Source organism: Salvia miltiorrhiza, chromosome 7 (genome assembly GCF_028751815.1).
Source record: "Salvia miltiorrhiza cultivar Shanhuang (shh) chromosome 7, IMPLAD_Smil_shh, whole genome shotgun sequence".
NCBI classification, from domain to species: domain Eukaryota; kingdom Viridiplantae; phylum Streptophyta; class Magnoliopsida; order Lamiales; family Lamiaceae; genus Salvia; species Salvia miltiorrhiza.
Window position 1 is genome coordinate 30,507,786 of NC_080393.1, and position 21,821 is coordinate 30,529,606.

A 21,821-nucleotide genomic window follows, 5' to 3' on the forward strand; every position below is an offset into this window, starting at 1 on the left:
TAGTTAAGAATGTAAGTATTAATGATTGAAAATTACTAAAAATAAAAGCTCTTATGAATAAAAGTAAACATTATTGTGAAGAAATGTAAACTTTCAAACAATAATTTGTTTAAACCTGATGTATTGATTTGTTAAACGATTTCAAAATAAGCATGAGATGGTACATGTGTGTGTGTGTGGTGTTTGGGTGGGGGTAAAACAAGAAGGAATTAATTAAAAACAGTAACTAAATTAAAACAAGAAGGAAGTAAAAACAGTAAATAAATGAAAAAAAGGACTGCATCTCTCCATTCTCCATCAAACATCTTCCTAATTTTCTAATTTCATATTTTTATGAAATATTTTTTTCTAATCTATTTTTAAAAATAACTTCTATCATCCTTGCAATTCTCACATAGTTGCACACTTCAGTAATTGACACTATATATTTTTGAAAATAACCATATTAATTATCATCATTTTTTCTAATTTGTGGGACTTATTTCTACTCACTAAATACATAACTTATTTGTATTAAAACCGGTATCTACACTCTCTAGGAAGATGTTTGTGAATGGAGAGAATAATATTTTAGCTATATATATATCAAAATAGCAAGCATCATTATTTGTTTAATTAAGGTGATAAGTGATCATATATATAACTTCAAACTTGCTGTGAAACCGGATGAACTCAAAAACCGGGTTCTTAAGCGAATCCAGAATACATAAAACGGGCTCTCAAAAAACGAATACATAAAACGAAATTTAACTGATTAATAATTAGCAAAGCCCACAACAAAATTTTTATTTATTGCATGATATATAATAAGCACCTTACATATATAGAAGTGTACATTGTACAACGTAGACGTACGACATTGACAAACTAGAAGTTAACTTCCTAAATTAGGAGAATACTTAGTTATAGTAAAAAACAAGTTCAAAATATATAAGTAAAGAAGAGCAAAAATAGAAGAAGAAGAAGAAGAAGAAGAAGTTTTTTCTTTCTTTCTTGCTTAGTTATTCTTAGGTGGATGACGCCTAGGCCCTTTATAATCTGCATTGAACGCCACAAAACTAGCTCGATAATTTTCTTTAGGCATCATCATTCTTGATTTTCTTGTATATTTCGATCTTTCAAATTGTTCTTCCATCATCTCCACCTTCATCAAATAGTAATCATCAAACGCCATCCTGTTCTCAGTAGTCTGCATGTGAAATGTAAACAAATAATGAAGAAAATGAATTGGACAATGGACAAGAGGATTTTGACTCGTTAGACAATCAATTCCTTAAAACGATTATGAATAATTTCCACAAAAACAGTGACTTGTATATATATACCTTTCTTTCTGAGACAGAAAAGTTGCATTCTTCATCTGTACAGTGGTCTCGACCTACAAATTTGAGAGTGAATAATTACCATGCATCTATAAACCCTAATCGATTACATCTTGATTTAATCAAAAGGATAAAAATCAGAAAACATTTGACAAACCTTGAACTAAGTAGGCTGTTGAAAGACTTGCAGCAACCAAGAAAAAGATGAGTAGAAACCTTGCAGTTTTCACAGTGAGCAGCATTTTCTTGATCTGTCTGTTTTGGAAGCACCCAAAGCGAAAAAGTTGGTTGAAATAAACTTGGGATTTATAGAGAGAGAATTGTGAGCACGCAAGTCAAAGATATGGTTCAAAGAATTTAAAAAGGTTTGTACATTCCCAAGTCAGAAGCGAAAGACTAGGGTTCCAATGCAAATATTGAAACTATTTTAACTTAGATTTCACGTTTCACTAAAATAAAGGGGGACCAAATTTCACTGGCATGCAATTCTATATCAATAAGGTTAAATTATATTAAGCATTTTGTGGCAATCCATATGTGTCACGATCTCGAGATTAGTTATTTCAATTTGTAATCAAATGATGAATTTGAAATTAAAATGATCTAATTTCTGGACCACGACACAAGTTATAACTATGGATTCTTGAAAACTAGTGATATATAATTAGTCACATTTTTGAAAACAATGTGCTTACAACAGAGACCGGATGCATGTAGCGGAATGGATATGCGCCGACGAATGTTGATCAGTCAAAAGCATGATATAAGTTTTGTAGATAAATGCTAATCATCTTTTAAAAAATATATATAAATTATATTTATTTAAGACTCAATTACCTTTATGTTGAGTATTAGTGTATTTTGTATTGATGCTCGACCACTAATGTTCAATTTCTTGACTCGCAATAGTCGAGTATGTTGAGTATTTATGCATTTTCTAAAAATGTGCATGCACAACAATTAAATGCATGATTGCTCGACCCCCGCAATGGTCAATTATGTCGAGCATTGGTGTATTACCACTAATGCTCGACTTGCAGAGGTTGAGCATGTCAAACATTAATGAATTTATCACAAGTACACTAAGCTTCGATATACTTGACTCATAGTGGTCGAGCGCATTAATTAGTGCATTTATCGCACATGCTCGACATGCTCGACTTGCATTTATCCAACATGTCGAGCAAAGTCCGTGATTTAAGCAAAGTTTGCGATTATAAGTAAGGACAACTTTGTCCTTTCAAACTCAAATTGGGCCAATAGTTATTATAATTTCTTTTATAAATGACTTTTTTTTTTTGGTCTTTGAGAATAGGTAAAAGCAACCATTAACCTTAAGGGTGTGTTCTCTTTGATGGATAAATTTATCATGGGAAAATGAGGGATAACAAAAATTTATGCCTTTAAATGTTTCACTTCTTTTCTCTTATTTTCTACAAAAGAGAAGTTCATCATTTTTCATTCCTTCTTTTCACTTCAAAGATGGATAATATTATCACTCCAAAAATGATGTGATAATATTATCCCTTCTTGAAGTAAAAAGAAGGAATGAAAAATTAATGGTCTCTTTTGTAGAAAATGAGGGGGAAAAATGAGGCATTTAAAGGTATATTTTTGTTATCCCTCCTTTTTTCCATAATAAATTTATCCATAAAAAATAACACACCCTAAATTTTAATGGGAACTTGTGATAACTTGAGGAGTAAAATTTTGAAGTAGCCAAAATGAAGCATAAAACACAATTTATGGCCACACATTGAAAAAATATAAAATTTGGCAATTTTTATTGATTTGGACATTTTTACCCTTAATGAGGCGAACCGGGTAGGATCAGGCACACAGGTCGCGTGCCGGGTCGGGTTAGGCACTTATGGCACTATTAGTGCCATAAGTGCCAAGATTTTACTTTGGTTTTATTTTGGATTTTCGTTGGCACTTTTGGCACTATGCCAAAAGTGCCAACGAAAATCCAAAATAAAATCAAGTAAAATGGTCCTTTTGGCACTTATGGCACTAATAGTGTCATAAGTGCCATACGTGCAACAGAAACAACAGTAATAGAATCAAGAAATCATAAATGGATCATCTAACCCCTAAATGGATAATCTAAAACCTAAATCGAACATCTAAACCCTAAATGGATTATCTAAACCCTAATTGGAACATCTAAACCCTACAGAGAAGTGTTTAAAATGATTCTTTTGGCACTTATGACACTAATACACTACTAAAAAAAAGAATAGGGATAACGGTTCATACATAACGGTTTTGGTCAAAAATCGTTATGTATGAGCGCACTTTTAATAATACATAACGGTTTTACAAAGCTCTGTTATGTATGTACTGTTATCCAAATGTATTTATAACAGTATCAAATTAACCGTTACGTATTAGCGTTATCTATTGGTGATATATATAACGGTATTACTGAACCGTTAACCCATCCGTTATGTATGAGCATCTATTTAACAACGGTTGTTTCAGCGTTAAGAATACTGTTATATATGAGCGTGATTTATAATGGTAGTTCCAACCGTTATTCCCTACTGTTATCTATGAGCTTTTTTTTTTCAATTTTTTTAAACTAGTAAATTATTAGATCCCTTTAAAGAAAAAATTATCATTTTTTTAAAATTAAAATATTAGTATATAGTATTCATTCAAACTAACTTGTGTATTTTAATAAATAAAAAAAATATGTATCAAATATGTTATCTATGTGCTTATTTTTTTAAAAAATAAAAATGGTATAATCCTCTCTCTTTCATTAATCGTCTGCTATCTCTCTCTCTACCGTCTTTTTCTCTCGCTCTTCCTTCTCCGACGATTTCGCCGGTTTTCGATGCCTCCGGCGCGGTGGTAACGTCTGTCCCTCCTCCTCTCCCTCTGTTATGTCTCTCTCCCTCAATTATCTCTATCGTTCTATCTCTCTCTCGCTCTATCTCTCCCTCTTTCTGCCTGGTTCACGACAGCCATTGCGGATCCCTGCGGCTCAAGCAGCATCGCAGTCGTCGCTGCCAACTACGCCACCACCGTTTCCTCCTCCACTATTTCAGGTCAAATTCCTCACTTTCATGGCTGCATATCTGTCGCCAAGGTTAGGGTTTTTTGTTCAAATTCTTTTGTTGCCACTGTTCTCTTTTAATTTGGCGAAAATTGAATTGATTATAGTGTTTATCTGGTTGCTTGACTTCTAATATTCACGATTAGCTGAAACAATTTGTAGAATTGGATTAGCTTTATGTGTGAACCTGATTTATTTGCTTATGTGTGAAAACTGATTAGCCGAAATAATTCGTAGTATTCAGGATTGAATTTAATCTATAGTGAAAACTGCTACGGCTGCTGACCGATCTGGCGTCCTTCCGCATCAACTCCAACAGATTCTGCGGAATCGTTCCTGATTACCTGTAAAAAATTGAAGAGCTTTTCGAGCTGTATTTGAGAAACTCTCTTATCGTCGGGTATGCTTTGATTTTGATGCTTTCAGCAGTTTAGTGTTTAACTCTGGTCAGTTCCATCTCATGTTTTTAGTTTGTGATTCTAATTAGTAATCTCGTTGATGCTTTATTCATTAGATCTTAACTCATTTCCTGATTATATTTGTCGGATTTTGTGGTTGGTTTTTTTCTAATCTCTCTACGATCTCTGTCTTGGGTTTGTAATTAGGACTCTGTTACAACTTATAAGAGTAAGTTATACTCATTTTTTCCAATGACGAATGTTCCATTTTCCTTATGAATTTTCCCCAGGTTTTTTGAGAATTCAATTATTAAGAGCTGGGTTTCGCAGAAAATGATGGACGTGTTTGATGACGAGGTTGAGGGTGAGGCTACTATTTCGATGAAACATTACCTGGAAGCTGTTGAAGAAGAGGAACTGGTAAGTTATTTCTCAGAGAATTTAGAAAAGATATTTAAACATTAAACTGAATTTTGCAATTTTTAAGCATTTTGTACTCCCCTTTTCTGTGATAGTTGTATATCATCTGCGAAGTTGCTTATTGTTGTTTTATTTCTGAGGCTTATGTTCAATAGCAATTCATTAGTAAAGGTAAGCAAGTGAATATGAATGAATAGATTTATATCAATATATATTTCCTTAGAAGGTATTACTTGATTTTGAGTATCTGCAACTCATTTAGTGGTAAAGAAGTCTGCTATATTTTATAAACTTTTTAGGTAGGATTTAGCCCCTGTTCAATCAATAGAAGTAAATGCTACATCTGCAACTCATTTAGTGGTAAAGAACTCTGCCATATTTCTTCTAAAACTATTATGTGAATATTCATATCATTTCTTTGAGTTTGCTAACCAGACATGGATTCAAATTTTCCTGATGTCCTACTTTCTTGAGAATATGGAAGTCAATCTTTTAGTCAAAAAGCATGAAAAATGAAGTTTGTTGGACAATCTCTAATATAACTGTTGGTAACAGAGCTCAAATTCAGGTACTTGGTTCATACATTGCATAATTGTTTGACTCTTAATTCGTATGTTCTATTATAGGATGGTAAGCTGAATTCACTAGAAGACAAGCAGGTGAACTACTTTTTTTCAACTGAGTATTATAAGTCTCTTCTCTATGATTTTGCTCTGCAAGTTACTTCTCCAAATTAATTTTTTGCTTAGTATGAATTAATTATGCTTCTTGACTTTGTGCAGGTTCAGGTTTTGCTTCAAATGAGATGTTCTTGTTTGGGCAGTTTGTGGCTTTTTATGTAAGTCCATATATAATATTAATGTCTTATGAAGTGATGATATTTAGTTGTTTGGGCATATGGTGATTTACCTATTACTATGGACAGGTTATGATGAGATTATTTGTTAACTTGTAATGAAAATCACAGCTCTATTATTTTCTCGACTTGTGTTATGTTTGAGATGTGCAGGATAGGAAGCTTGGGATCAATTCAATGAATTGGGTAAATCATCAAGATTTAGCACCTTCACAATGCATCTGACTTAGAATTGATTGCATTTGATTTTCATATTTCATTTCGCATTTTTGCAGGATGGAAGTTTGGATGGATGAATGGAATGTTGTTGACTAAAAGCCGCTTGAGAGTACTTATTTTTTGTTGAAAATTGTAAATTGACTATTCTAGCTACTTAGATACATTACTTGGTTGGTTAATATTTAACAGTTTGATTATGGATGGATGGAGTTATTTGGATTATTAAATATTTATATAATATATGTTTTGGTTGTAGCATATGTTGTGTTTGAGGATATTGTATATTGTATAATTTGTATTTAGAAAATTGCAAAAACAGGAAAAAAAATGCTTGAATTCTGCATTTGAAAATACATAACGGAAATTACCGTTATGTAAAACACAAAAAAACGTTATGTATAAACGACAACAAAGTGTATAAGAAATACATTTTATAATAGAAAAAATAAGTTTTATAACGGTAAAAAACTGTTATGTATGCTATCATAAGAAAACGGTAATTAACTGTTATGAAAAATATAAAAAATCGTTATGTATAATTACAATACATAACGGAAAAAAATACATTTTATAACAGATTTTACCGTTACGTATTACAATTATACACAACGGTATTTCATCTGTTATGTATCCTCTTAGTACCGTTATGTATACATAGTATAGATAACGGTATATTACCGTTATGTATGAGCGCCCTCATACATAACACCACTATATACAACGGTAATTTTGGTACATACATAACGGAAATTTACCGTTACGTATGAGCGTTTTTTTTAGTAGTGATAGTGCCATAAGTGCCAACGAAAATCCAAAATAAAACCAAATAATAAAATGATGTGTATGGCACTTATGACACTATTAGTGCCATACGCGCAGCGGGCGCTGGCTTTTCCTCGCGAGCGCACAACTCACCCATAAGCTTTCAGCGGCCGCACAATCATCCAGCAGTCGCGCAATCATCCCAGCGGCCGAGTAAAAAGGGCAAATTAGGCATACCACCTAATTAATGGCCATATTTTGATGTTTTAAGATTATGGGCCAAAAATTGATTTTCAATCTTCATTATGGCCATTTGACTACATTGTTTCTAACTTGAGTGAGGTTTAATATGTTTATTTACTTTAAATCTTAATAACCTTTAGCCCGTGTGAATTGAATTTCTGAATTGATCCCTAGCAATTGATCTATATATCGTAGACCAAGTCTTTCTTGTGTGATCTACATACTAGTTCACTGAATGGAGATTTATCCAAATTGAAACGGCCGACGTTATATGCAATCAACATTACAATTAAAATTTAATTAGTACCACATATAAATGAGGGGCAAGTCAAGAGGAGATGATAATTTACATATCATGAGTGTAAGTAATCAACTAATTAATTAAAATGTGAAGCCAAAATATATATGATTCAGTGGATTTAGAAGATGAAATAAAAATAGCAAGAAAAATGGATTAATTGGAAAGTGCATTAGTAACGTGGAGGTGAAGATACAAGTGTTTAGCGCTTGTCTGCCGTCATGCACTCTACGAGACAAAAAACTTACTAATTTTTTGCTTAGTTTCCCGAGCCCCTATACATGGCCTCAACTAACTTTCCCCCCTGTCTTTTTATACCTACACACATACCCCCCTATAAATACACACATACATACTATATTGCTATAATATGTTAGGGTTTCTCCTACCAAGAAAAGTGACTATATATATTTCAACTAGACTACCATTAAGTGACTATATATATTTCAACTAGACTACCATTAACAGCAATCACCCAACCATCCAATCTCTTCAATATTTAATTGATTTTTCTCTCTTTCACATTACTAATATTCAATCCAACCCAACCACATCATTTTGAGAGATTTATCCGCGATCATTCCAACCATTCAACCACAAAATTTTATATAATTATTATATGTTTTTTAAGCATAAAAATTACATATAATAAAAAATGAAACAATAGGGCCGGATGGCCCTATTGGTGATTGAAACTTAAATTTTGTCCACAAAATTTAAAATATCAATATTTGGCCATCTTTTATGTGCTCTACCTAATTTACCCTTTAACCCAATAGATCCAACAACTTCATTTGACTCGGATCCAGATTTAGGGATTAACCCATGCCTTGTCTACCCCCAGACCCCCGACCCCACCCCCCCTCCCCCCACAACCCACCCCAAGCCAAATTTTTTTTTTTTTTTTTTTACTTCCCCTGCTTGTCTACCCCCCAGACCCCCGACCCCACCTACCCACCCACCCCCCCCCACCACCCACCCCCAAGCCAAAAAAAAAAATTTTTTTTTTTACTTCCCCTGCCTTGTCTATCCCCCAGACCCCAGACCCCCGACCCCACCCACCCCCCACCCACCCACGCCCCCCCCACCACCCACCACCAAGCCAAAAAAATTTTTTTTTTTTTTACTTCCCCCGCCTTGTCTACCCCCCCAGACCCCCGACCCCACCCACCCACCCACCCCCCCACCACCCACCCCCAAGCCAATTTTTTTTTTTTTTTTACTTCCCCTGCCTTGTCTATCCCCCACCCCCCCCCCCCCACCCACCCCCAAGCAAAATTTTTTTTTTTTTTTACTTCCCCTGCCTTGTCTACCCCCCAAACCCCCAACCCCACCCACCCACCCAAAGCCAATAATTTTTTTTTTTACTCCCACTGCCCTGCCTACCCCCTGACCCTACCCCCCCCACCCCCCACCCACCCCCAAGCCAAAAGGAACTTTTTAAACACTTCCCCTAGGGTTTAGATATTCCATTTAGGGTTTAGATTATCCATTTAGGGTTTAGATGTTCCATTTAGGGTTTAGATTATCCATTTAGGGTTTAAATGTTCCATTTAGGATTTAGATGATGCTGTTGTTTCTATATTTGTTCTGCATGTTTGGCACTTATGGCACTATTAGTGCCATAAGTGCTAAAAAGACCATTTTACTTTATTTTATTTTGGATTTTCGTTGGCACTTATGGCACTAATAGTGCCATAAGTGCCATAAAATAAAATAATAAAGTAAAATTTTTTGGCTTGGGGGTGGGTGGGGTGGGTGGGGTCGGGGGTCTGGGGGGTAGACAGGGCAGGGGGAGTAAAAAAAAAATTTCGTTGGCACTTATGGCACTATTAGTGCCATAAGTGCCATAAAATAAAATAATAAAGTAAAATTTTTTGGCTTGGGGGTGGGTGGGGTCGGGGGTCTGGGGGGTAGACAGGGCAGGGGGAGTAAAAAAAAAATTTCGTTGGCACTTATGGTACTTATAGTGCCATAAGTGCCACCTAACCCGACCCGCGTGCCTGATCCTACCCGGCACGCGACCCGCGCTCCTGACCCTACCCAGTCCGCCCAATTAAGGGCAAAAACGTCCCAAAGCTATAAAAATGGCCAAAATTTGTGTTTTTTCAATGTGTGGCCATAAATTGTGTTTTATGCTTCATTTTGGCTACTTCAAAATTTTACTCATAAAAAATTGTAGCTATAATTATAATAAAAAATAATGTCAAAAAATAAAATTAAACAATATATAAAAATATATCATGTATTGTGCACTCGAGTGTACAGGAGATTTTGTGAATGGAGAAAGCTGAGATTTTAGAAATAAAAAATAGATTAAATATGTAAATAATAATATGAAATTTTAGTATGTAGAAATATAACAAATAAAGTAGCTATTTATGCAAATTTTAAAATTAATCAATATTGATATATATATATATATATGTATATATATATATATATATTTTAATATTTAAATTCAATGTATACAACTAATCAAATTGTGACACATGTACAATCTTTTGTTTAAAGTGGAAAGAGACCACAAGGTCTACTGTGGGTTGAGACCATATCAAGGTCGGTTGAATTTTATAACTGAAGACTAATTTTTTTTTTTTTTAAATTCATAATATCCTAGTTGTCTGGTCAACCTTCTTGATTTGGGTCGTTGTTATTGCTAGTCTTAGGGAAAGTGAGGCCGATTGATAGCTTAAGTGGTCAGCTTAGAGACTGTTTGGCAGAGCATAATTATAAGTTTTTAAAATAGTTTATAAACTATTTAGCAGCTTATAAACAATTTATAAGCTGCTTCAAAGTGTTTGGTAAAATAAGTTTTAAGAATTTATAAGCTCTTCAAATAATAAGTTCGTCCACTTCAACTTATTTTCTCATTATTTTATAAGCAATATTCATTTTATAAAAATAACCTAACTATAATTTTTTATTTTCATCATATATCATTTTAATTTAATCTATTTTCGATTTTATCTCACTAACTAAGATTTTCTCACTCTAACTAAAATTTCTCTCTCTAACTTATAAACTCAATCATCCAAACACTTTGACAACTTATAAGCTCTTAAGAAATTACATCTTATAAGCGCCTAGAGCTTAATTATAAGCTCTTTAAAATAAGCTTAGCCAAACATCCTCTTAGTCGAGGCTACGACCGGGCTTCGACTCGCAATATTGGTCTCAATATATGAACGGCATCTTCACATTAACACGTTATTGTCTACTTTGATTTTTGATTTTTTTTTTCTCTCGGAAAAGTCTACTTTGATTTTTTTAGTCTCTTGTTTTTAATCTAATCACTACAAGAATTAAGGCCATAGACAACATAAAATAGACAACATATATCAAAAACTGTCATCTATATCTCAATAGATGACACGCAGTAGATAGTGCGTTGTCTATAAGCATGAAATTAGATGACATTTAACCAAGCGCGTTGTCTAATAGAGGTATAGATGATGGATTTCCGAGCCTCGTCGTCTATAGAAGGGCAGTCATAGACGACATACACACCCAAAAATGTCGTCTATTGTATAATAGAAGACATAATTTATCACACGTCGTCTATTAGCGCCTAAATTCATCCCCAACACGTCTTCTCCCAAAAAAATCAGATTTCATTCCCCCAAAACACACGCTGCTCCCAAAATCAAATTCCGCCACCAAACTCGAATATTCACAACAGCTCTTCGGCGGCAGCACCACCGTCTTCCTGCCACCGAACTCAAACGCCACCATGGGGATACTCGCCTTCGACAACGAGGATAAGTTGTAGCACTCCCCACGCCAGTTCCTAAATGCGTCCCGCACCACCACTCCCATCGATGGTCGTCGATTCGAAGATACAACAGCAATTGCCAACCTCCACCTGAAATATGACGGACACGTCCCGCCATCGCTGTCCCCGGCCTCTGAAATCCGATTCAGCCTCCAGGTTAGTTGTTCTTGTTCACTTGCTTGCGTCAAAAAGTTAAATTAGGGCTTGATTTGTTTGTTGTTCAAATCAGGACTTGATTTTTTGCTAAATTAGGGCTCAAATCTTCAAACTAAAATTAGGCTCAAACTGTTTTTTCCTGCCGCCGCCGGAATCCCGTGCCACGCCTCGCCATCGATTCGACATTTTAGAGGTTTCTCCCCATCCTCCTCCAATTTCCATCGAATGCCAAATTTCAAAGTGCTGAACTGATTTTGCCCTAGCCGCTCATAGACCCCCCTTCGCACTAGCCTCCCACCCACCTCCAGAGTTCAGAATCTCTTCCTGTCGGCGCCGAATTCCCGTGCCTCGCCTCACCGCCGATTCCATTCGATTGGAGTTTAATTTCAGAGATATCTCTCCATTCTCCTCCAACCGCCGTCGAAGCGCAAGCACTCTGCCGTTGCTGTCGGATCCCGTCACCAACGACGCTGCCATCGCCCTCGGATCCAGGTAGTATATATCTTTCAAAGTCAGGTCGTGCCATTGCTACTAATATGCCATTGCTACTGATTTCTAATTATTGATTCTTCAAAATAGATTGGTCATGTGAAAGATTGGGTTGTGTCATCGCTACTGATTTGGACATGTGAAAGATTAAGGTATATTCAATTATTCCTTGTTGAAGTTGTTGCTCTATGGTCTTTAATCTTTAACAAGATTCCTCCGTAATCATGTTTGCAACTAAAAATGGTGGCTTGATTAGTAGCAATTAAGTGTTGAAATGGCAACCATGGTTTCATAGATAAGCATGTATCTAGGTTATTTTTTCACCATGGTTCAAATGGCAACCATGGTTATTTCATAGAAAAGCATTTATCTAGGTTATTTTTGCACCATGGTTCAAGTGGCAGCCATGGTTATATAAACACTGTGGATAAGCATGTATCTAGGCAGTGATATGGAGAATAGGTTGGGGAATGGCTCGTTCCATTCCATTTGTTGCTGTGGTGATGGCTTGGAGCCGATTATAGCGCTATGTGTGTTTAACTGTTTGTGTAAGAAATGGGCAGAAGGAATCATAAAAATTTGTGAAATTTATAGGTTATGCAAAATGACATTTTTTTCGATCAACTAGTATCTTTACTATATTATTTGTGACAAATGCTCCACAACAACCTGATGGATCGCAATGTGGATTCTATGTTATGCGATTCATGAGAGATGTCTTTGACAATCTTATATTTGATCACTCTCTCCCATTAGCTACATTGGTAATTATAATTTAGAATTTTAATCAAATTTTATTTCAAGGTTTCATTTATGATGTATTACTTGTTTGATCACAATTTTGTATTTATAATTCACAAGAGGATGTTATTCCAAAAAAGAGATTGATGAAATGAGGATAGAGTGGGCAGGGTTTGTAAGTTCGATTGATGATTGATGATGGTAAGTTCCATACAAAGTTAATTCTTTAATATTTTTATATCTAAAATTTATAAACTAATACATTCATATTTTGATAATGCAGATGGTGTAACTTTGACACTCAAGTAACCTCATTTGTTTGTTTTGACTTACATGTATTATGATGAACAATATTTTATTGGGTTTGATGTAGAATGTTTGTATGATGGATACTTTTTCAATGTAGGATGATAAAGAATATTTGAAATTAATGAATGACCTTTTTATTATTCGTGTATATATTTTAAATTATTTATTATGAATTTTTAGATTTAATAAAATATTTATTTGAAAAAATTGGAAATTTAAGTATAACTGCAGAATTAAAATAAAAAATTGAAAAATTCAACGAATATACAACGCGCATGTTCGCGTTGTCTATTTTCTAATCGACGACGCGCTTGCGCCTGTTGTCTATTAGCTGATAGACGACGGGCGCAAGCGCGTTGTCTATTAGCTAATAGACGACATGCGCATGCGCGTTGTCTATTGACGCCCCCAATAAACAACACCCACATTTATGACATGCGATTTTCAAATAGATGACACGCTTCGCATGTTGTCTATTAGCATTTTTCTTGTAGTGTTCTTTGAAAATTTTCTTTTTAGTGTAGATATGATGTATACTAATACACTTCTAAATCCAAGATTACTATAGTATTGTTTGACTGATACGGACTTTGATTGCTAAACCTACAAGATATATTACTAAAAACGTTGATATAATATTTACTATATATAGCAATTTGTAAGAGTAGGCTGGTGCTATAACACATTGTAGAACTAGTTCTGAACAATTACGATTAGGGATCATTAATTAGAAATAGCATTGAAACAAATTAATAAACAGAAACCGACATTAATTATAAATAATTAAATTAAGATGTATCTGATTTTTCTTACAATTTAAATAATTTGTAGCAGGCAGCAAATAAAGACCGACATTGGCATTGAAACAAGTAATTAAATAACATGGCCGACTGATCATTATATTGCATTGAATCACTCACAGAATAATATGAGGTGGCCTCACGTGAAACAATTTTTTTTTTTAAAAAAAACCGATTTCACAAATTTTTTTTGTGAAATAATATACGTGACTCATAAATTTTTTATGTTCACCGCCTTTCTTTCTTCATGGGTTTATGATGGGTGAAACTCTTGTTAAGTCACTAATTTAATTTCAACAACTTCTAATCAATTTTAAGATAATGACATTTAAATATCTTATTATTCATCTTCATCTACTTCATTTTTTCTTTGTCTTTCTCATTTGCTTTTTACGCACGACTTCTAACCTCACAAAAAATTTCTTATTTTCTCTGTCTTCTCACTCTCTCTGTTCTCACACATATGCACGTAGAGATTGTCGCTAATGCCTCCTTCTTTGACAGTAGCTTCCGATAGTTTTTTTTTTGTATTTTTTGTTTTTGGTCTCAGTCAATCTTACTTCGATCTGCTCATCAATCAATTGGCCAAACAAGGTATGCATCCTCTTGTGAAGAGCATTGTATTCCTCAAAATTTGCGATTGGATTCAACTGCATTTGGTTTGCTGCATGAATAGCGAAGTCCTCGATGAATACTCTATCGAGTTCACCATCTCTCGTCATGGGCGGAGGGAATGATTCTTTCTTTGGAGGAATAGACTCCCTGCCTCCATGCTACATTTGCGATAGCTAGTGTCAGCTCTTCATCCTTGTGATCTCGGAGGAACTGGCGAAATCTATTGTCAGCAGATTCTTCTATGAGTTCATGCCAGTAATAAAACCATATCATGAACTCATCTTTTAGCTTTACACACTTGTCATTCAAATGCGCCATAACCTATTTGTCTTCATAATTCTTGGTGCCCAGACCACTCTTCTTCTTACGCATCTTTGCTAACCTATCCATCGCAACATCAAATAATTTTTCGGAGTTTATATTTTCTTGAAGGCATTAACCTTGTCCATTGTAGCTGTGTCACTGATATGTTTCTTTGCCCATTCATCGTCCTTCCGAGCATTCTCAGCTAGCCTCTCAGCTTCAGTATGTTCTCCCTGAAGGCATTAACCTTGTCTATTGTGGCATTTTCCCTGAAATGGCCTAAGGCATTAACCTTGGGCCATTCTGTCTTCATCGTGAATGTTCGTTTCATCAAGCCACGTAGCCTTAATGATATGGGCATTGGCATTGATGTCTTCTTTAGCTTTTTTATGCTTTTGAGCTTCAGCCTGGTCAGCAACAACTTGTTCAATGTGAACTCTCTCTTTAGTTGTCATCCTTGCCCTAATCTTTCTGGTCTCCAGGATAGTTGCTTTATTTTCTTCGGCGACAGCTTCATCTGAATCATGAATTGGTGAAGTAGCTGAGCAGTTGGAGTCCTTGATTGTGGTCCAGCTGGAGTGGGAGCAACAAGAGCAGGCTTCTTTCACTGAGTGGGAGCTTTAGTCGGGGCCTTTCTCTTCTTTTCTTCTTTACCGTTTTCATTATCTTATTCTTGTGTATCAATCCTCTCCAACACCCCCTGCACTGTAGCATCAAACTCCTTGAATCTCCTGGATCTTTCCAAGACATAGTGCAGGTTTTGGGTTCTCTTGAGCTCCTTGTGGCGATTGACTTCTAGTGTAGCAGTGGAGGTGGCAAGAGATTGCACTTTGCTCATCACTAATGTCTCAGTGGAGAGCTAGATATAATCAATCTTCTTGGCTTGCTTTCTCTTGAATTCGTTGAAAGCCTCCGTCAGCTGTTTCTACTGGGACACTAGGAATTCAGTAAAGCTGGTGGCCATCACTTTGTTTTGTGCTTCCTGGAAGGCTTTGAGAGTGACGTCTAAGGCTTTGCTTGCAAGCTCATCGTGAGCTTTCTGTTTGTCTTGAAGCTATGCCAATACGTGAGTAGTAATATCCCCATGCAACTTTGCTTCCAGGGATTACATTTCAGCTTCGATCATGAGCTTCAATAAATCAAACATGGTGCGTCTGGATATGTTTATATCTGAAATGGCATTGAGCAAGCTATCATCGGTAATATCCACATAGTTAAGCTTGGCATGAAGCTCCATTAGGTTGGCAGACATTTGATTTTTGCGGCGTTCAAACTCAACAGAAAGTCGGTCCATGGAATCATTTGAAGTAGGCTTAATGAAGATGTTCATTGTGGTGTTAGTTGTTGGGGCCTTTGTCTTAGTAGGAGCTTTTTTAGCTTCATCGGTCGTTGTCAGTTGAATCTCAGGGACATCAGCTTCTGGTTCTTTGGTCGGTACCTTATCAGTAGTAGAAGCAGTAACTTTTATTTCTTTGGTTGGGGCTTCATGAGCAGTAGTTGAAGTGTTTGCTTCAGCATTTCACGCATCCACCAACATTGTATTTATAATGTCCTCTTGATTAATATAAGCTTTAACTCATAGATGATGGTGAAGCTGAACTCCAGAGCGAGCACGTACTGATGTATGACGAAAATACACCGATTACAAATATTTTGTTACTTTTCAGAGTGAGTCTTCTAAATATGTTCAGCTGATTATGAGTAAACTTGAGTGATACAGGTGACGGAGAGGGATTGTTGCCTTTGTCGTTGTGCGGAAGTCTCTCCGTGCAAATACATTTATAATTTTCCTATGCCCACAGCTAGGTTCCGCTAGCGGAAGTATAGGGCCGATCCCACGAGGAGTTGGTGTATTCTTCTCTCTTGTCACAGTCACAATCAATCACTATGGTCAGAGTGCTGGGGACAAAAGGTTATGCCTAGGAAGGAGAAACTGAAATAAAATAAAGAAAAATAATAAAAGCAAAGATAGCCTGGTCTGGGCACAATTTTGTTAAGTCTGAGCACAGTCATCGTTCATAGGTTCCAGAAAATTCATCGTGCCCATGTATCATTGGTTATGGGCAGTCATCAATAGGTTGTGCCCCTTTTTTTAATCGTCACGTGCACATGCCTACCCCGCCCTCATCCGCAGACCTAATTGGTCACAGGCATGCCAGAAGCATACTACCACCTCCTACATCAGCCGCACTATGTGGAGCCGGATTTCTCCAAACTTGAGCCCACGTACTGCTTGTAACTTGAATTTTCCCAAAATGTCATCGGCCTAATGAAGCTCCAGATTTACCCTAGTTGTTTGGATTCAGGCCTAACGCTTCGGGAACACACATGCACAACTACCTTGCCAAGATACAACCTCACAATTTCTCATGCTTATAACTTAACTCGATATGCCCAAACCAGGAACGAAAAAAACATCTAGGCATAATAAAGTAAATAAAGGCAAAGGAAATAACATACTTGGATTTATCATTGAAGCTCAATGCAAAAAACATCTCTGCCCAAAACCAACTTTGGGCAGAGCAAATAAAAACAAGACAAAAATAACAAACTAAACTAGGCCATGGCCGAAGCCATGGCTACCCAAACTACTCTAATGACTACATACTGATAAAGTAAAGTGAACAAGATAATAAAGATGATTTAAAGTTGCAGCTCTTAAAATTCGTGTTCTGGGCGTAGGATAGTGCATCCTTATATAGAGAGTGATAGTGGTGATGAGGACTAGAATACTCATCACCGCTGTGCTTGGCAACACAAGAACATCTTACTTGATTACCTGATTATTGTTATTATTATTATCACAAGAACTATTGAGCGCAGATCTAACTAAGAAGACTTGCTAACAAAGGAATATGAAGAGTCAATCAGCCTTGACCAAAGTACAAAGCTACTGCCTTGCTAGAGTGCAACACCACCAGCGCAGACCAGAGCAGCGCGACAGAGCTGCGCAGCCAGAGCAGAGCAGCGCGGAAGAGCTGCGCAGCCAGAGCAGAGCAGCGCGGCAGAGCTGCGCAGCCAGAGCAGAGCAGCGCGGACCAGAGCTACGCAGAGCTGCGCAGCTAGAGCAGAACAGCGCAGACCAGAGCAGCGCAGAGCTGCGCAACACAACAGCGTAGAGCAGCGCAGCCAAAGTGCCTTTCCACGCAGCCACGTATGATGGTTCAGCTTGGGGATTAAGATCATTGTACTAAGTTTTGGGCCTAAATTCCATTGTTAAAGTTCATGGGCCCAAGGCCTTTAGGGCTCACTCTCACATCTATAAATAGAAGGTTAGCATTGGCATTAGGATCATAGTTTATTTTGTGAGCAACACTTGTAATATGTAAATACTCTCTCAAAGTATAGTGAAACCAACGAAGAACTCCCGTGGACGTAGATCATTTATGATCGAACCACGTACATCTTGTCTCGTTTATCGCTTTATAGTTTAGGTGTTGAGTTCGTGCTTCACCAACTGGCGCCATCTGTGGGAAACGGGGGCTAAGTCGTGAGTTCCGACGAGCCTCTAAAATAAAATAGGAAATTGGGGATGCTGGGGTACTGTTCCTCGCTGGGTTACGGTTCATCACTGTTCATCGAAGGGTTACTGTTCATCCCTGTTCATCGAGAGGGTTACTGTTCATCGTCATACACCAATTGCTCAATATCCAGATCTCTTCAAATCTCTTCAAATCGGTGATTACCGCCGTGCCCAGATCGAGAATCCTAAGTCTCTCACAGCAAATCGACGATTACTAGCGTCATTGCCAGAGTTTTGTCGATTTGATCGGCAACAAAAATCCAGAATTAGGGATCGATAAACACCTCTGATTCTGGGATGAATCTCTTGATTTGCTTGGAAGAGGGGAAAATCCCCAATTTTCTTATTCATACGTATTCTTCAACAATTTCATACAAATCTTGATAAAGCCTGATATCTCTTTGTATTTCTTTGTATTTCAAAGCAGATCTCCGATAATTTTCTGCAATCGAAGTCCGGTGAGCACCGCCGCCGTTCTTGAGTTTCCATTGCAAGAAATTTCAAATTCCTCCTATCGGAATCCAGCATAGAAGTTCGGCAGCGCAACCAGCTCTGGCCGCCTCTTTCTCTTGTTGCCGCTCGGCAGAGCAGCGCAGCTGCCTTCTCTCCATCGTCGCGGTTCAGCAGCGCAGCCAGCGCTGCCTATTTCCCTCGCCACGGTTCAGCAGCGCAGCTGCCTCTTTCCCTCGCCACGACTGTAGATCGGGATTCTTTCAGTAAAATCTGCTCTGATAAGTCATCTTTGGAAGATATAACTTTTGGCAGCGAGCACTGGGCTTCTGTTTACCTGGCAAGCACCCCACAACAGGCTGCAGAACTGGGTCTGAAATTTCCAGGTGTTGACGAGGTGGAGGAGATTGATGATGTTGATGGTTAAAGAGGAAGACGATGCAAATGCTGATCGCAAGCTTCGTAGTCAATTGAAAAGAAGGAGGCGTAGGAAGCAAATCAAAGAGCGCAGCCAGCGCTGACTCTTTCCCTCGCCGCGATTCAGCAACGCAGCCAGCGCTGCCTCTCTCCCTCGCCGCGGTTCAGCAGCGCAGCCAACGCTGCCTCTTTCCCTCGCCACAGTTCAGCAGCGCAGCTGCCTCTCTCCCTCGCCGCGGTTCAGCAGCGCAGCCAGCGCTGCCTCTTTCCCTCGCCACGGTTCAGCAGCGCAGCCAGCGCTGCCTCTTTCCCTCGCCGCGGTTCAGCAGCGCAGCCAGCGCTGCCTCTTTCCCTCGCCGCTATTCAGCAGCGCAGCCAGTGCTGCCTCTCTTCCCTCGTCGTGGTTCAGCAACGCGGCCAGCGCTGCCTCTCTCCCTCGTCGCGGTTCAGCAGAGCTGCGCAGCTGCCTCTCTCCCTCGTCGCGGTTCAGCAGTGCAGCTGCCTCTCTCCCTCGTCGCGGTTCAGCAGCGCAGCTGCCTCTCTCCCTCATCGTGGTTCAGCAGAGCAGCGCAGCTGCCTCTCTCCCTCGTCGCGGTTCAGCAGTGCAGCACTTCAGCTGCGCAGCCAACTCTGGCTCATCCTTATCTTCGTCTACTTGCTTTGGTTATAATCTTTGGGTTCGAATCTGTCTTTGAACTAATTTTGCTCTATTTTTACTTTATTCTTTACAAGGGCCATCAAAATGAGTATTTCCACACTTATATTTATTCACAAGAACTCTCGAATTAATGGGCGGTACGCGACAGCGCTGACCGGAATTTCTGGGGACTGCCAGCTCTGCATTTATCCATAAGATGGGAGGGGACGTTGAGCAGCCCCGAAGTCAAGTTAATGACAGCCCAGCTTATCGCTCCTGCAGGCACATAGCAAGATAACTCTATACTCTGGGAATCTCATTTCGCACTCACGCATTAACTATTGACGGCGATGCTTCGACATGGGCATTGAGGGGATTTATTATGTTTAAATCTGAATATATATATTCTTCCAGACCTTAGAACTTCAAGATTTTCTGACTATCAGAATAGTGTTGATTTGTTCATTGGGTTATCTGATTTGCTTGTCGGGTTTCATTTTTATATGATTTATCAAGCAGGTCTTCCATCATATATATCTTTGTCATGAATGAGTTCACAGCCCTATTTAAAGGGCCCTCATAATTTACTAATACTTTTGCTTAAGAATTCTTACAGCACAGGATAAACAACTTTGGGGAAAGACTTGAATAAATATGGTAAACACCATACACATGGAAAGGTCACCCACTAACAAGTGGTGACTCAGGTACTTCGCAGAACTATAGTCCCTTATTACATGATCTTAGTTATCGAGGCACGTGAGCATGGTTGGGATTTGAAAGATATTCTACTTGAACACTTGGGTATACTAATGATTTATATTATCTTTGATGGGATGTGAGAATTTGATATTAACTAGTACGAAGCTGCACACTTTCTGCATATGTGCCTAGACTTGAAATATAAATTGACTAAGTACATGAAGCTGCACACTTTCTGCATATATATGCTAAGGCTTGAAACATAATTTGAACAACTTACTTCGGGACTATAGTCATGTCAGCGCTGCCACTAGCATCACAAGTGAGGACACCAAGCACAAGTATACACATAACATGTTTAGTTGAACCATGCACATGTTACTAAGGGGGGAGTGGAGTATATACCACCATGTGTGTTTTCTCGAAAAACTTAGCAGGATATTTGAGCCTTGCCGGCAACTCAGCCGCGTAGCGGATATTAAAACCTTAAATGGTAACTTAGCCATGATCCAGAACTGTAAGCCTCAGAATGTATCTGAGCTTTCCCCGCACAGTCAGGACAGGCTATCTCAGCCTGCGCAGCTATTTCAGTTATTTCAGTTATCTTAGCCGACGCAGCTATCTCAGTTATTTCAGTTATCTTAGCCAGTGTGGCTATCTCAGTGCAGTCAGAGTGATTATATCAAGAGCAGCCAGTGCGGCTATCTCAGCTCAGCCAGTGCGATCATCTCAGCGCAGCCAGTGTAGCTATCTCAGCTCAGCCAGTGCGATCATCTCAGCGCAGCCAGTGCGGCTATCTCAGCTCAGCCAGTGCGATCATCTCAGCGCACCCAGTGCGGCTATCTCAGCTCAGCCAGTGCGATCATCTCAGCGCAGCCAGTGCGGCTATCTCAGCTCAGCCAGTGCGATCATCTCAGCGCAGCCAGTGCGGCTATCTCAGCTCAGCCAGTGCGATCATCTCAGCGCAGCCAGTGCGGCTATCTCAGCTCAGCCAGTGCGATCATCTCAGCGCAGCCAGTGCGGTTATCTCAGCTCAGCCAGTGCGATCATCTCAGCGCAGCCAGTGCGGCTATCTCAGCTCAGCCAGTGAGATCATCTCAGCGCAGCCAGTGCGGCTATCTCAGCTCAGCCAGTGCGATCATCTCAGCGCAGCCAGTGCGGCTATCTCAGCTCAGCCAGTGCGATCATCTCAGCGCAGCCAGTGTGACTATCTCAGCGCAGTCAGTGCGATTGTATCAGTGCAACCAGTGCGGCTATCTCAGTGCAGTCAGTGTGATTGTCTCGTTTAAGCTACCACAGATTACCTAAGTCACTTTCGACAC

General features: G+C 38.4%; 1 protein-coding gene and 1 long non-coding RNA gene across 4 annotated transcripts; one reads left to right on the forward strand and one right to left on the reverse strand.

Annotated features, from left to right (window-relative positions):
* Positions 1-761: 761 nt before the first annotated feature.
* On the reverse strand, positions 762-1,646 carry LOC130995993 (protein GOLVEN 5-like). The gene is made up of 3 exons (XM_057921527.1): positions 1,480-1,646; positions 1,326-1,378; positions 762-1,189 (listed from the first exon to the last, which is right to left on the reverse strand). Exons 1-3 carry the CDS (start codon positions 1,562-1,564, stop codon positions 998-1,000), a joined length of 330 nt encoding a protein of 109 aa, XP_057777510.1. The 5' UTR covers positions 1,565-1,646; the 3' UTR covers positions 762-997.
* Positions 1,647-10,617: 8,971 nt separating this feature from the next.
* On the forward strand, positions 10,618-13,192 carry LOC130996009 (uncharacterized). 3 transcript variants are annotated; one of them, XR_009092332.1, is made up of 4 exons: positions 10,618-11,513; positions 11,587-12,005; positions 12,093-12,944; positions 13,027-13,192. It is a non-coding gene; the product is annotated as an uncharacterized LOC130996009 (long non-coding RNA). The 3 variants fall into 3 exon arrangements; XR_009092333.1 differs by having other exon boundaries at positions 11,636-12,005; XR_009092331.1 differs by having other exon boundaries at positions 10,619-11,513; positions 11,610-12,005.
* Positions 13,193-21,821: the final 8,629 nt, after the last annotated feature.